The 15,949-nt window shown below is 47.6% G+C and overlaps 1 protein-coding gene across 2 annotated transcripts in view; it reads right to left on the bottom strand.

The window, feature by feature from the left end:
* FLT1 (fms related receptor tyrosine kinase 1) overlaps positions 1-9,022 on the bottom strand; it is a 107,617-nt gene extending 98,595 nt beyond the window's left edge. Inside the window, exon 1 of one of the 2 annotated variants that reach the window (XM_013189366.3) lies at positions 8,714-9,022. In XM_013189366.3, the coding sequence (XP_013044820.3) occupies positions 8,714-8,771 (58 nt within the window). In that variant the 5' untranslated portion in view covers positions 8,772-9,022. The remainder of the gene's footprint in view (positions 1-8,713) is intronic. The other variant, XM_048072841.2, reaches the window with a different exon arrangement.
* Between the last annotated feature and the right edge of the window lie 6,927 nt (positions 9,023-15,949).

The raw sequence follows: 15,949 nt of genomic DNA, 5'->3' as shown, positions 1-15,949 counted from the left end.
TCCTTGTTTCCTGCTTGCTCTGGTGCAAAGAGAGGCTCTGCATGTGCTGGCAAAGAGAAACACGCTGTGGGCAGAAGAAATGGTTCATGCTGTCTCACTTCTCAACAGATCCATCACTGCCACATGCCTCCTCTGTGACTGAAATGTGTTCTCAGTGCTTTCAAGATCAAGAAAGTTGTTAAAAGCTGTTTACTAACAAAATATGCACTGATTCATAAAAATCATCAATCTGTTGATTCATCCCTTTCAGGACCAGAAGGGACATTCCAGTTATCCCGTCTGATTTTCTGCACAACACACACCCAGTGATTTCTGAATTGAATACTTGAGAGTGATGAATCTCAACTATAATTTAAGAATTTAAAGTACCACTGCGATGTAACATCCAGCCCAGAAAATGTATAGATTAATGGATGAAAGAACTGGGATCCTTTATGATACAGTATTGTAACAGAGTCTGAAAAGCATAAGGTTTATCACTGTAGACTTGAAGAGTCTTGTGCAGGCTAAAATGCCCTGACCCTGACTCCATACCCTGGAATTAAAAATGACAGCAGGGCAAATGGACACATTACTGACCAAGAAATGTCTTCACAGGCACAGAAAGATGTGTGTGTCCAGTTTTTCAGCCAGTGTCCTTCCCCGCTCAGTACTGGATCTCAGAGCAAGTGATAAGAGTTTATTTACTGCATGTGTGCACTTACTGTGCACAGATGTGTAAACACGCTGATACAGGATTAGGTGCTATAGAGGCGAAGCATAACACCGGGTACCTAAAAATAGAGCGAGTACAATTCTGATAGCACGTCAGCAGTGCATCTGAGCAGCACACACTACCATGCCAATGTGGCCAATAGCTGTAAATATAAACAAACATATATTCCCCCAATATTTGCCACTCAATTGCCAAATATTTTGCTGGTATTTCACCCTAGATAAGTAAGGCTCAGCTTAGTGTTTACAGATGCCTGTGGTAAAGTCTTTTCATTTCAGTTGTTCATTTAGATTTTTAGAAATTTAGGTCTAGAAATGTAAAAGACTGAAACCACAGTTGGTTATCTGAAATAAATGTGACTCTGGTTACAACCTATTGAAAGCACTACCATTTCCTGTCATAGCCAGGCAGCTGGAAAGCCACAAAGATGGCCAACACGATGCAGTTCAGTGCACTGTGCCCCAATATCTGCTTGAAAGCACCTGCTCCACCAGCTCACCAAAACCTTGTGTCCCATCTGCGCTAAAGTTACCAGGTGACAGTTGTGCATGGTCATGGGCACTTTAAAACCAAAGCCTGTTAAAATCAATTTCAAAATTCAATATTCAGGGAACCTGAGAAAAATAAATAAATAAATAAAAATCTTAGTTTCATCTTTTACCCATTCAATCTAATAACATCTAGACACTTAGCATCTGAAATAAGCACTTTTGCCACCATGTAGCATGGCAAAGGTTCTTGTTTCATTAGCTATGTAAAGAGAAAGTCATTAGCAAAGTAAAGTCATCTGCGGTCAAAAACATTTTTCCCCATTGAGCATATGAAATTGGAAGTGTGAATCTGAATGAATAACCTAATGCCTCCAGTACAACCCCCAATGGGACCAACGCTGGAAAACCAGCTAAGGCCATTGTGGAAGAGAAGCTGTTCTCTCTCTACCAGATGGTGAAGCTGTGTGGTTGGCCACTGCAATTCACCCGGGAGGACGTTTTCACAACTCCACACATGACTAAGCCCATGCTGCATGCAGGATCCTGTGTGGCCCTACCCACAATAGGTGCAGTGGGCGACCAGGTCTATCTGTCATGTGCGGACACTTGTCTGTGTTCCCTGCCCCTCTGCTCCAATTCCACCTTGAGAGGTACCAGCGCGTAACCATCAGTTCAATACTTTCATTATGAGGAAAGTTTATCCCATTAACTAGTGCGGTAGGAAAGTACTGATCTGATATAAAGGCAAAGCAAGCGTATTAAAAACACACACAGAAATTATTTTAATTCCTATGTTTAGGAGCTAAGGGGGTAAATTTTTTTGACCAAATTCTATTTCTTTACCAACTTGATACTTAAGACTCGTTGCAGATTCTCTGGCAAGACAAACTCAGCAATAAAATAGGATTGAACATGAAGATTGATTCATATAGAAGTCTGAGCAGACAAACTGCCTGGCTGCCAATAATCTGCCGGCTCAGCCAGCAGCACAGGCCTACCAAATCCATTTGGGACTGTACTGTTCATTAAGCTGTGCACACAGGAATAAATTCAGAACTAAATTAAATAAAACTTAGAGCAAACTGCAGGATTTCCACTTTGCTCAAGGCTGCCAATTATTATTTCCTATGCTCCATCATTACAGCTGAACTGTCCTATAACGCTCCAAGAAAGAATAAAAAGAAACAGAGTTGAAACTGACTTTCCATCCACCCTACTTTAACCTATAAAACAGAGTTACAGAGTACAAAATAAGAGAAAATAGCTAATGCAGAGGGCACCCTCCATCTTTCTTCATTACAGAAGGCATCCATCTTGCCAAGGGCTGGCCTGAGGACTAGCCTGAGAGCTTGTCTGAAACAGGTCACTGCTCCATTTGGCCTTGGTGGGCTTGTGGATTTTAAACCAGCCAAGGTGAGGACAACACTAATGAAGAAAATTGGACCATGTTTGGCTTTTTTGGCATGCAAGAAGTGCATCTTGATGAATGGGTCAAGAGGCTAAACCCTTATTACAGTTAAATGTCATGTAAAATACAAAGTTTATGGTAGGTACACATGCAGAAAGTTTCTGGCAAGCATGTCTATGGCTCAATTTACACTGAGAAATTATAACCATTAGTACTTATAGATTAGGACAAATGTGAATTACAGCGCTGCATAGAACAAAGAAAAGTAAGTTTCCACCCCAAACTCTACCAGCATAAGAAAAGAAGAAAATTCTCTATATTATATAAAGTAATGCAATATAATCTCACAATGGTATATCCATTTTCCATAAACATAGACAAGACCTAAATTTTGTCAGACTCTAATTTATTACCTTGACCCTGAGACCTACTGTCTCTTAGTAAGTCATAGTGGGTTTTGGATCGCACTTCCAAAACAAATCATCTCTAGAGAATGTTATGAGGTAACTACTTTTCTTGCAAGGTTTCTTGAATCTCCCCTGAAGTCCAGATGTTGGACACCACCAGAGACACAACACGGAGCTACAGAGAGCCCTTGTCTGTTCCGGGATGGCAGCTCTCACGCCTCTGTTAACATTGGTCCGCAGTGACTCTGACAAGAGGTTTTTCCACGAAGGAATGACAATGGGAACAAAGGGAACAAATTCCTTCATCCCATGGCAGAGAAGAATCCCACAGGAAGGACGCTTAAGTGAGCTATGTGAAATTGTGGAATTCCTCTCACAAAGCGCCCTTGTGCTCATCCCTTGCTGCTCCCCACGCACTGAGCAGGGGGTCCTGTTCCCAGGACACGGGCTTCCCAAGGGAACTTCCGAGGAGCAGAGGACATCTGCTCACGGGTCCCCGGCTCTGCTTTGCCACAGCATCTTCAACCCACTGAAATCCTGGAAACAGCTTCTTCCTAAGCATTTCCTCATCCTCCAGCTGCTAGAGCGGTAAAGAACACCTTGTTTCAAGGCAATAGCTCCAAAGGTGGGAATAAAACTTAAAAGGGATTTTAATAAGAGGGCTTAGGGTCATGGATCAGTGGATGCTAGAAGAGTATCTCTACCATCTAGAGAAATATTGGAGTCACACAAACGTAAAACTATGTCTATCTTATCATGCTGGACTGTCTTTGGGTGACTTAACACCATGGGTATGGACAAAACTATTTTGCTATTTGGTAGAGTTGATTAGACGGAAAACCAGCAGTGACAGTAAAATCATGTCATCTGAGCATGAACCATTTTCTTCTCCATTAATGGAAACCAAACCAAATTCTGGGAAAGATGATGAATATATTGGTTAACTGTTGTGCAAGAATCAATCTCCATCTTGAGCAATTCAGATGCATCATCAGCAAGATCCTCTTCCTCGTCTTCTTTAGTGGCACATCAAAAAGTGGTATATCTCTACCCAACATGCCACCAAAGAAAAAAAAAAGAAAAAAAAAAAGCCAACAAGCCCAAACATCACCAAACATGGCATAAAACAGAAGAAGTAGTCATCTACAGTCCCAGTCCAAGTTCTCCGTACATCCTGATGGTTCAGGGCTCAAGGTTCAGGCAAGAGTGCCTCTGACATATAGTTTCTAATCTTTTCTCCCACACTCTTGTATTTCTCAATCTGTTACAACTTTGCTTAGCTCCAGCATGAATTCGTTCTGTCAGTCACAACAGGCAGGATATAACCACAGAGACTTTTGCAGTGCTGACCTCCAGCCGCAGCGGAATGAAACTGAACTTCTGCATCTTGATAAAACTGTGGGCACCTTCCTGTCCATCCCTGAACCAACTCTAGGATAAGCAGTTCCCACATGGTGGAATAAAAAGTCAGGCCATTCCTAGCCAGGAGTGCTTGGGGAAGCTTGTTTCCCATTTGAAGGACTGTGTAGTAAGGATGCATCGTAAGGACCAAGGGAAAAAGAGGCTGGTGCTGTCCACGGGTGGAATTCATGCTCAAATATGCACTGAAATGTTTCCACACACTCTTACAAATATTGATAGAGAAAAAAAAGAAAAAAAAAGCTGCTGGGGGGGAGAAGTAGGACAAGAAGTTGAAGCACGCCTGAAGGGAGTAGGTTGCTGCTTGAAGGTGTCCCACCAAGGGGAGAGGCTTGCCTCCAAGAGCAGAGGTGGCCGTGGTGGCTGAGCATCCTATTCTTCGCAGCAAAGCTACTCTTGCAGCAGTCTGGTTTTCCGTGCCTTCTGGGGCTGCAACAGGAAGCCTCAATCCCTACTTTTAGGGGATTCAAAGGAGGAGTTTTGCTGATAAAGCCCCACCACTGCCCCACTGGATACGTATTTTTGAGACACCGAACCTTAACCTTCATCTGCTGAGCCTCTTCCTTTCCCAATCTCAGTTGGACACAAAAACTAGCAACTTGATAAACATTTGTGCTTGAAGTTTCCAAACCACATTAAAGTGTAAGGACTCAGCAACTGCCATGAAAATCTGGACTATTTCCTTTTCTCCTATACACCCACACAGTGTGAAGGGCTACTGGTTTGAGTCTTTGAAGCATCTGACAAAAATAGGCTCAGCTTGTTTGCTATTGTTCACATGTAAAAAAAAAAAAAAATCCAAAAAAAGCACCATCAAACCACAACCAAACAAATCTCCAAATCTCCCCAGTAATGATTTTTTTAGGTTTTAAATATATTGAGTGCTTCTAGATGTGAAGATCACATGTGAAGGCACATGCCAAGTCCGGATTTCCTCATGCATGAACCATAAAGCTGGAACGTGCTAGTTTAGCCCAAAGGAATTGCTCCAGATTACACCAACTATAAGAGGAAGAAATCTAAAATTCTCTAGAGTTTATGAGCAAAGCACCTGTCTGGTAAGGCATTCGTAAGTGATGTAAGTGATTTTCTTTAGTAATGCCAAAAAGCATGCCAGTACATGCATCTTTTTAAAAATCTGTTATACAACAGCATCTAACTCCTCTGCCTAACATGAATGTAGTTTGAAATTTTTCAGGGAGCCCAATTTCCATGAAGATCCAGAATAATTGGAATAACCATTTTTTCAGCACTCTGTTGAGATTTCTAGCCCTAATCCTACATTAGACCACTGTAGCTGTGCATCTGCACAGCTGTTTCAGCTGAGTAGTCAAATCAGATAGAAACCTTAACATGTGAACTTCAATCTGAACAGCATTTTCAGGGAAGTCAGGTTAGTTATTGTAAGAAATTAACCTCAACGCTGTTTAGATTTGACCTGGAATTTCTTCCTTCATTTTTTCCAGCTGACCATGAAATTGAAAAGTCCATCATTTGCTGGAGATTTTGATGATCTTCTTCCAACTGGAATAACTCAGGTTTGTATAGCACCGTCCACAGATAAGATTGTAATAGATTCTATTTATCTTCTAGCCACTAATTGTGAGGTATTGCCAGTGTGTTGACAGCTGGAAAGAAAGCTGATTTATCTGTCTCTAGTTTCTGGAAAAGAGGACACATAATCCTTGATCCAGCCTGCAGAATCTGATCTTTTTGAGGTTTAAACCCAGTCCTTCACACTCCCAAGCATTAGTGATTGAAACTGTTGTGATATAAAGTCTGCAATTGGGAGATCAAACCTAAATAAGGCACCAAAGTTTTTATGTTGACCATTACATATCCAGTCTTCAGCATAAATGTGTGCAATATAATTTGTGGAGTACATATATACAAACTATAAAGGAAACATATGCAAGAACTATGAAAAACAGAGACAAAAAATATTGTTCTTTCCCCGATAGCTAAAACGCAAAGGTGCATAGAAATACCAGAGGGCTGAAGTGCCCAACACTCCCATGTCAAAGCATATCTCATTTCTCGAATGGGAACTCTTTTTGTAATTTTTTGTAATTTGCATGTTGCTTTGGGGAAATTTGAATTACTAAATAGCCGTAAACAAGCTAAAAGATCTCTTTCTGTCTCTTCCTTATGAAACTCCCTGTGGTAACTCCTGAACCACTGACTCATTTGTGAATCTTCTCTGGTACCTATCAGTAAATGGAAGCTCAGCAGACACCCGCAGACTGAAGTACAAGAGTAGTCCATCAAGAACACTTAAAAGGGGAAGTGCTGAACAGCCTCAGTAAGAGTTTCGGGTAAGCAGTGAAGGAACATGAGATGTGAAGAAGCACATAGAAAGACACATAGCACAGAACCTCCCACCACTTCACCGATAGCTTTGAAATGCTCCATGCAGATGCAAGTGTGGAGAGTTTTGCTACTGGATTAGAAGAAACATGACCAACCAATACGTGATGTCCAACCAAACCTGTGCAAGGATTACTATCCAAGAAAGAAAGAAAGAAGGAAAGAAAGAAAGGAAAAAAAAATCAAAGAGGTTGGAAAAGTCTGAATTCTGACTTGGAGCTCAATCTCTCATAGTTTCAAGGGAGGAAAGAAATACAAGTTTCTAGCAAACCAGTTGCAAAGGCACTCAGCTGAACAGCAGAGAAGCTCATGACCCCAGGATGTGTGTCCCCACAGCCCAACATCCAGAACACCAAGGTTTTCCCCTAACCAAGCCGGGTTTTTCCCATTGGATTTAACGTAGCGTGCTCATGCCCCTGACAGTCCCTGGAACAGGAAGGTGAACCAGGGTCTCGTACAGCTCAGATCACGGAGTCCACCTTCTCCCAGGGCAGTGGGTTTGCCACAGCTTGCACAATGGGAAACCTTTCCGACAGGAAAGAGGAAGCCGGTGCCCCAACGCGGCTCGGCACCGCGGGAGCCCTTGTGGGAGAGGGACACTGAAGTTCAAGCTCAAGCTGTGAAGGAAGCCAGGCAAGGATTTGAACCCACATTTCCTGTAGCCAGGGTGGGTGTCCCATGCCTGTGTCTATTTCAGTGTTACTCCAAGGAGGGCACAGGAACCTCCTTGGCAGAGAAAAATAATGTGGGGAAATCGGCACTTTCCTGAGGAAAAAAAAAATAATAATAAAGACGACGACGAAGAAGAAGAAGAATACCTATATATCTATACCAAAGTTGATGAATCAGCGCTTCCCGAGCCGGAAAATGTCCCGGCGGCGCGGCCCCGCCAGCTTCCCCCCCTGGGCAGCACCGGCAGCGCCCGGGGAGCGCTCCGTCCCGTGGGGGCGCGCCTGGCCCCGCACGGCACCGGGTCGCTCCCACGGGCTCAGCAGGGCTCAGTGGGGCTCAGCAGTCCCAGCCCACGGCCACCCGCTCGGGTTTTTGCCTTCTCGCCCCCTCCCGGGATTTGCTCACATGGCCGAGAGCGGAGATGCTGCGCGCAGCCCACGCGGAAGAGCCGGGAGCACCTGGGGACCCCATGCGGGGAAAGGTTGTGGGGACGCGGATCTGGTCCCGGAGGGCTGTCCCGAAGTGCCGAGGGACCACCCTAACGCAACCTTGCTCCCAGGTGACCGGCGAGGCAAAGCAAGGGGACACGGTTCCCATCGCGGCGCTCCGACCCTTCGGGGCCGGCTCCTCTCTCAAAGTGGGAAAATAAAAAAGAAAAAAAAAAAGGAAAAAAGGAAAAGGAAAAACAACTCGGGGAGGAAAAAAATAAATAAAAATTGAAAAAAAAAAAAACAGCTCGAGGAGGAAAAGCAAAGCTTTGCGCGGACCCATCCCGGCACACGCAGCCTTGCGGGATGCAGGCGCGGCGAGCGGCTCCATCCCGCCCGCGGTACGGCCCCGAGAGATGCCCCCGGGTCGGGGGACAGCGGTCCGTGGGGTTTTTGGCAGAGGAAACGGGCACCTTTTCCGCCTAACGGGCAGGACTGGGAGAGGCTGACTGTCGGAAACAAAGCGGGCTGGAAAGGAGCCTGCCCTGCAGCCGAGTCTTGTTTGCTTTCCGCGATGCACCGGCTCGGACTCGACTCGGGGGAGCGGCTGCTCCCCGGGTTGCCTTGGGATTTGGGAGGGGGGTCTCTCCAAACAGCCAGCATCTCCTTCGGGACCCTTCCCCGGGGTGGGGGGACAGGGACAGGGGCAGGTGCCCTCCGACCCCCGCGGGGGACACGTCGCGGCGAGCCGGTGGCCGTCCGGAGAGGGGTGTGGGGGGGGACAACGGGGGTCGTCGGAGCCTTACCTGCGAGCAGGAGGGCGGCTGCCAGCAGCACGGTCCCTGAGAGCGGCTGGCGGGGCATGGTCCTGCCCGCGGCCACGCAGGGCTCTTCCCCTGCCCGCGGCGGCGAGGCGGAGGCGGAGGAGCCGGCTGGGCTCCGACGGGCTCTCCTCGGTGCCGGGCTCCTCCCGCGGTGGCGGAGATAACGGCGAGGCGAGGGATCAGCATCCAGCGGCCCCACAGCCCTCCCCGCCCGCCCCGGCCCGCGGAAAGGGAGTGTCCGCCCTGCTGCCAGCTTCACCTCCCGCGGACATCAATCCCCGGCCAGCCCCGGCCCCGCTGATTTATAACTTCTCCACCCCTCGCCGCGCACCCCCATCCCGCCCCTTCTCACACCCCCTCGCCCCCGCCCCACATCCTCCGCCGGCAGCACGCCCTCTCCCCGCCCGACGGCAGCCGCCGGGGGAGCTCCCCCAGGGTCTCCCCGCACGCCGATGGGGGGCTCGAAACCCCCGGGGACCCGGGGTTGCCCTCCCCGTGAGCAAATGTAGCTGAGGATGTGCCAGGAGCCCGCCCTGCCAGCTCCGGTGCTGGCTCTCTCTGCCCCTGGGACGCGCAGGTCTGAGCTGGGAAGGGAATTCTCCTCCCTGCACCCTCACCTCGTGTGGTCCGTAACTTTTTTTTTATTAATTTTTTTTTTTTGGGGGGGGGGCGGGGATGGGAAAGGCCAAGGGGAGCCTGGCAGCAAAACTCAAGTCCCATCTTCCCGCCCGTCCCCAGAGAAAGTCTATGGGGTGAAAGGCAGGTCTTTGGCCTGACCCATTTCACCCCTTCCTATATTTTTACAATATGAAGTAAGACTCGAGAGCATCTGCAGGAGGCAGGTAGATGTGATCACCCCCAGTTTAAGGAGAAGGAAATGGAGGCACATGCAGCCAGTCCAAGGTCATAGGAAGCTGGTGACAAGAGCCAGAAATAGAACTCAGATCTCCTGTGTCCCACCAGACCATCCTGTGCAACAAAAAAGATGAGAAGTTGGTGTTGTTTTTAACTCTAGAGCTGTTTAACTTTCAAGTTTAAAGTCGGTGAGAATGTTTCCTGCATGCTTCTGCCTGACTCCCATTCAAAAGTGACACCCTATGCTAAGAATTTAAGGCTGCGTTTTCCAATCTTCCTGCTCCCAGCTGAGACCTTGAAAACAAAATAGCGATGGATACCTTCCCCCTCATCTGCTCGCACTGTGGGGGAAAGAACCCAGAAGTTTCTTTCCCGAAGAGGATGACTCATAAGACATCACCTCCTCCAGAGGAGAGGACAGCAGCTGGGAAAACAGCCGACCAGAGAGGACAGACCAGGCAGAACTAGGACACTGGGCATCCTGACAGCTCAGACCCCCTAGGAGCAAGGGCTCCCTGTGGAAGGAGCTGAGGGAACTGTATGTCCCTGCCTTTGACCTACCCGGTGCTGAGTACGTGCTGAGTCTGAGATGATGCAGACCCCATCACGAGCCCGGCAGCCATGCCACACCAGCTCCCCACCCTCTTCACACCTCCTACATCACAGCTGTGTTCAGTCACGGCCCTCCAAAGACCACAGCGCTTTGGCAAGGCGTACCTCCTTCCTTCTCCAGTGGATGTCATCAGCTCCTGACCCACCCAAGGAGCCGAGGAACGGGGAGGGCAAACCTGAAGATCTGCTCATAAACCCTTATCATGCTTCATATGCCAAAGCCAGGGAGAGAAGAGTCGTGCAGCCTGCAGGAATGCTGGGAAGACCCCAATAGGACACAGGGATGAAAGAGGATGCAGGCATTTCCATGAAGCAGAATGAAAATGCAGAGGGAAACCTGTGCCTGGATGAAGGACATCCCTAAACATGCAGGCTGAAGCAGCTGGACAGTGCACTTGTGAAGGTGAGGGCAGTGTGGATGTTGTTCGCCCTTATTTTTGTGTACCACGGCATAATGGCAACACCTAATAGGGTGAGAACGTATTCTGAAGAGCAGCTTCGGTGCTATGGCCATACAGATCCCAGCCAGCCACAGACCTGTCCCAGGCAAATGTTCATCCCACAGGCAGTATGAGCTTTTCACACCCAGGACCTTAGGCCTAGGTGTGATGCTAGGAATTGGGTGGCTTATGTGAGGACAATTTTTCTCCTTGGGTGTTTTAGGGGCAGTTATGTTTCCTTCAGCTGCGAAACAGGGTAAATTTCCTTTTCCTAGCATATGTTAAAAAGACTATCACTAAATACTCAAAAGGAAACCAGCCAAATTTAGCAGCTGAGAGTGAGCCCCCTTTGAAATGTATCAGGCAAACATCTTTGCTGTTCATCTGCCCAGCCTCCAGCACTCCAGAAGCTGTGACAGACGGGGAAGGAGCAGCCTTCACAGCAGACAACATCAGCTTGTCATGTTTCCTCACAGTCCTTGTATTGTGGATGAATTTTGCCCTGCTTGGGAGGAGGATGGCTTCTGCTGAGCCTTTTGCTTGAACAACCCCTACATCTGGCACCAGGATGGTTGAGTTGTCAAGCACCAACTCCCTGGCATGCACCCCTTGCCCCTCCCTGGCTAGCAAGAATCACTGGCACAGCACAGAAAGTGAGCAATGGGAAATTTGATTGAAAAGACGAGTAATCGGGGCATTCAGCTGGAAAAGGGTCAAAACCAGCTCCTAGGGCAGGCTGCAAAGGAACACAGGCACCACCCAGAGCACATAGGACCTGTCATAGCTGAACACTTAACCAGCACATTCCCTCTCATCTGCTCTCTGCCAGTCCTTATGACTCTCGTGTGTCTGGTTTCAAGAGCTAGGTGGGGTGGAGAGTCCTCTCAACCCGGATATGACTTAGCCAAGTCACTAAGACACATCCTGAGGCTGTGGATTCTGCTCCCCGTTGGAAGCAGGACACTTGGAACATCCTGAGTTGAGGCTTTAGCCAAGTCTCTTGGGAGGAATCGTGTGGACAGTTCCCGCGGACCTGGCAAAAATAAAGAGCCTGGAAAATCCCACTCACACCAGTAGCTGATACCCTCCCAACCTGACCTGACTCTTTCCAGTCGTGGAAGCAGTTTTTTTAATTGCACTGGTGCTCAGAATAGCTCCCAGTGGCACCGGTTGCAATGTTCAGAGCATTACACAAAAGGTTGCCCCAGCACCTGTGCAGCAGGTGCCTGCCCTTAGAAGAAGACTTCATGGGCTGGAGATGGAGCTGGGGGACCTAATAATTTCTGTGTGATCCCTGTACTCAGAGCAGAGATGCAGAGACCTCGCAGAAGTGGACTAAATTGTCTCAGAGATGTTCCCCAGCTCCAGCTGTTGGAAGGGAGGGAAGGATGTCAAAGCAGAGCAGATTGGATCTCCCTCTGCAGGTCTTCCACGGAATCTGCAGCTGCCAAATGACTTCTTTTAACAGACAGAGTGCTCCCGGGACTGAAAATTTAAGCAAAGCAATATTTCAGTCAATCATCTGAAAACATTTACACTTCCCAGAGCCAGCAGGCAAGGACCCAAAGCTCCCTGCCCACCGGTGGGATCCCCGTCCTTCCCCATGCTGTAGTGCCCTGTCCCTCAGTTACACAGGCACAATAGTTTCCGTGGCTCAGTGGAAAAAGAGTTTGGTGAAATAATCCAGAATATAACTTGGATTATAACGTGGAGGGCCATTTATAACCCAGGTCATTTCATGGACACAGCTTCCAGCACACCCACACAAAGGGACACAGTGAACTGCGGCAGCTGGAGGAATATCGGAGATTTTTACAGTGATCTACTGGGAGACTGCAACCTGGAGCAAGATCCTGGGTGAAAAGGACTGGGCATGCTCCACCCAGAACCTTTCTCTGTCTCTCTTTTCCTCTCTCTTTTCAATGTGTTTTCGGTCAGCAGTATTTTAATGTCCTCGAGCTCCATCTCCCTATGGCTGGCACAGTTGAAACAACAAGTCAATCATTGCCATCATTATAATTGTAGCTGCTGTTGTTCAGATTAACCATGGATGAAGAAGAGGTGCCCACTACATTCAAAGCTCCATTTAAACCAAAGTAAGGTTCCTTAAATTTCTTCAGTACTGTGGGAAGAGAAAGCTGAAAGTCCTTTTCCCTGCATCACAGTTTTGATGTAACATCTACTTGCTCAACAGGCACGTGCTTGGTAGGTGTATAGGTAGACACCAACTGCAGCCGTGGTTGGGCTTTCCCAGCCTCTTTGCTCCATATCTGGCCAGGGTGTGTGGCCAGGTCAGCCGAAAGGATTAGTGCTTGCAGGACAAGCTCACAGCACTGCTGCCCAACGGGATAAGACAGCTCAGAGCACGGGTTGTGTCACCTCTTCTCTCCTGCATCAAAGCCAGGTCTAATTTTGAAGGCAGGCAAAACAGGCAGCTGTCTAACCACAGTGAGAAAGGAGAGGTAACAGGAGTTCATAATACATTGCTGCTCTTTTTTTTTTTATTATAATCAGTCAACTGGCACGAGCAATTAATCAGAGGTATTATTGGGAGGTTAGGAAGCTGATTAGTAAGACCTCCAACAATCCCCTGGGGCAGGCTCCAGGACATCCCATCATGGCCCGGAGGATACCTACATTGAGGTTTGTTGGCTGAGTTCAGGAGTTTAGCTGGCAAAGTCGGACCCGTTGCTGGTAACAGCTGTTGTGGGGACAGGTAGAGGTGAGGGGCTGCCCCTCCGGTCCCCGGGGGCTGCTTTTGAATAGAGGCCGTGCCATCAGTCCCTGCTCATGCTGCGTGGCTGCCGTGCAGCAGCAGCTGAGCCAGGTCACGTACCTACGTGATTTTGACTCTGTCCGTTCCCCTGTTCCCCTGCCTCTCGGGTCCACACAGCAGGATGCCAGTGATTTCGCTCCCCTCACTGAAAGCAAACTCCATTACAATACACGTTTTCTTTAAAAATACTACACAATTGATTTTATATGTGTATTCAGCAATATTTCGCTAAACAGGAAAAAAAAAAAAAAGAGTGGAACGAGATTTTTTGTCCCTGAAAAAAAAAAAAAGGCAAGCACAATAGAAGAATGCCAGTAAGCATTTCCACTACATGAACACGTACGCGGGCCGGACCCCCCTCGCAGGCAGGCACACCTGCATCAATATGGGGTTGACCTACTTTGGGACCGGCTGGGGCAGTGATGGGGATGTAGTGCTGTCAGCTGCACCCTCCAGGCTCCTCAAATCCAGTCTCCAACCATCGCTTCTTCCCATTATCTGGGAGGATATATATATATATATATATATGCCTTTCCTGAAGCCATCGCTACGTGAACATACCAAGCGAAGTGTTTAGAAAGAGGCAAGACCACATGAAAGGAGCAATTGCATCTCATCCATGTGGAACTGGGCCAAGGTCACTGCATTTCAGTGGGAAAGACAACCAGAAGGTCAGCAAAAGAACCACAAAACCAAACCAAAACATGTCAAAAAGGGAAAACTACCCAAGAAAATATTGGGCCATGAAAAGAAAACCAGCCTTACAATGAAGAGCTCTTTTCCTCTTACCACCCCAAACACTCGCCCCTAGAGGCTGCGTTTCCCTCCCCATAATATAAACCAGGCCCCCGAGCCAGGAGCCCGTGCAGCTGCTGCTTGCAGAGGAGCTGGTGACTCAGGGATGTGCATGAATGCCTATGTCCTGATTATTTTGGAACAAGTCGGATACAAAATGTGAACAAAAGCAAACAGCTCTCCGACCGCAGAACCAATGTTCACAGGAGCATCCTGGGAGCCGTACTGGGAAATGTGGGATACATGCAGGGCTGTCAAGATCCTGCAGCACTGGCACAAAGCATGTGGTTGTCCCACGTGTCCCAAATAGCAGGGCTGGTGTGATCCTTGCTCCACGTGCTAGTTCACTTACACACCTGCAAAGAGAGCAGTTGCAGGAGGGATGATTCGGGAAGCAAGTTTGGAGCTCTGGTGACATCCAACTAAGCTAAATCAGCAGTGATGTAAGTCCACCAGACAAGCAGAAAGAAAGAAAAGAAGAAAGGAAGGAAGGAAGGAAAGAAAGAAAGAAGGAAAGATGGAAAGACAGAAGGAAAGAAGGGAAGGAAGGAAGGAAGGAAGGAAGGAAGGAAGGAAGGAAGGAAGGAAGGAAGGAAGGAAAGAAAAAGAAAGAAAGAAAGAAAGAAAGAAAGAAAAAAGGAAAAAGGAAAAAGAAAAGAAACAAGAAAACAGAAAGAAAAAGAAAAAAGAAAAAAGAAAAAAAAGAAAAAAGAAAAAAAGAAAAAAGAAAAAAGAAAAAAGGAAACAATGAAAGAAAGAAAGAAAAAGAAAGAAAGAAAGAAAGAAAGAAAGAAAGAAAGAAAGAAAGAAAGAAAGAAAGAAAGAAAGAAAGAAAGAAAGAAAGAAAGAAAGAGAAAGAAAGAAAGGAAGGAAGGAAGGAAGGAAGAGAGAGAGAGAGAGAAAGAAAGAAGCAAAGAAAGAGGAAAAAAAGAGGGTCTGCTGCAGAGTTTGCCCAGAACCACGCTGGCTCCAAGTGTAAGCAGCAAGGAGGAAGGACGATGTGTTGCAGGGGAAGGCTAACAAGAGCTGCACCAGCCTGCGGGAATTAAAGGAGCTTCCCCTGTCATACACATAAATTTGTCTTTTCTTTCATTGTCCACACATAAACGAGATTTTTAGGACAACTGTTTCAAGATAGCTCTTTTCCGTGATGATTTCCTTGAAAGTAATTTTAAAATGTAGAGGGTAAAACAAAGAAACGAACCACAAAAAAAAAAAAAAAGTAAAGAACTGAAACTGGCAGATAGGAAAAGTTAAAAGGCTGCTTAACTTCCAGTTCCACGAGATACTTGTGGTGACGAGGAAGGTTATTACCTGGGTGATGCACGCTATGAAATTAGCATCTTCGACTCCTTCGGCGCAGGAAAACCATAACTGGCAGGTCAGCACAACGTGGGGGCAGAAAAGGGCTGCCTGCTGACTCTGCAAGCCTCAGGACTGCCCATCTGGAGCTGTGAATCCCTGCCTGGGAAAGCTCCCTTGTCACCAGGTCCAGCAGACAGGACCCAGAGCAGGTCTAGCGGGGAGAACGGTGTGTGCCTCAGCTCAGCTCGCAAGCGCTGGGAGTTGCTGGTGCAGTTTGTGTGTGTCCTTACCTCTCAGAGCTACCGACTCACCTGAAGCTGGGGTTTAGTTCGTTTGTGCAAGAAATAAGGCCAGCAGAGCGGACCAGAAGCTTTCGGTGGCAGGACCATTCCCGGGCTCCCCAGAGCCTGCACTGATTTCTCACCAGCCCCAGTT

This window comes from Anser cygnoides, chromosome 1 (genome assembly GCF_040182565.1).
Source record: "Anser cygnoides isolate HZ-2024a breed goose chromosome 1, Taihu_goose_T2T_genome, whole genome shotgun sequence".
In the NCBI taxonomy this organism is placed as follows: Eukaryota; Metazoa; Chordata; class Aves; order Anseriformes; family Anatidae; genus Anser; species Anser cygnoides.
The sequence above is the reverse complement of the archived record's forward strand: the minus strand, read 5'-3'. Positions and strand labels throughout refer to the sequence as shown.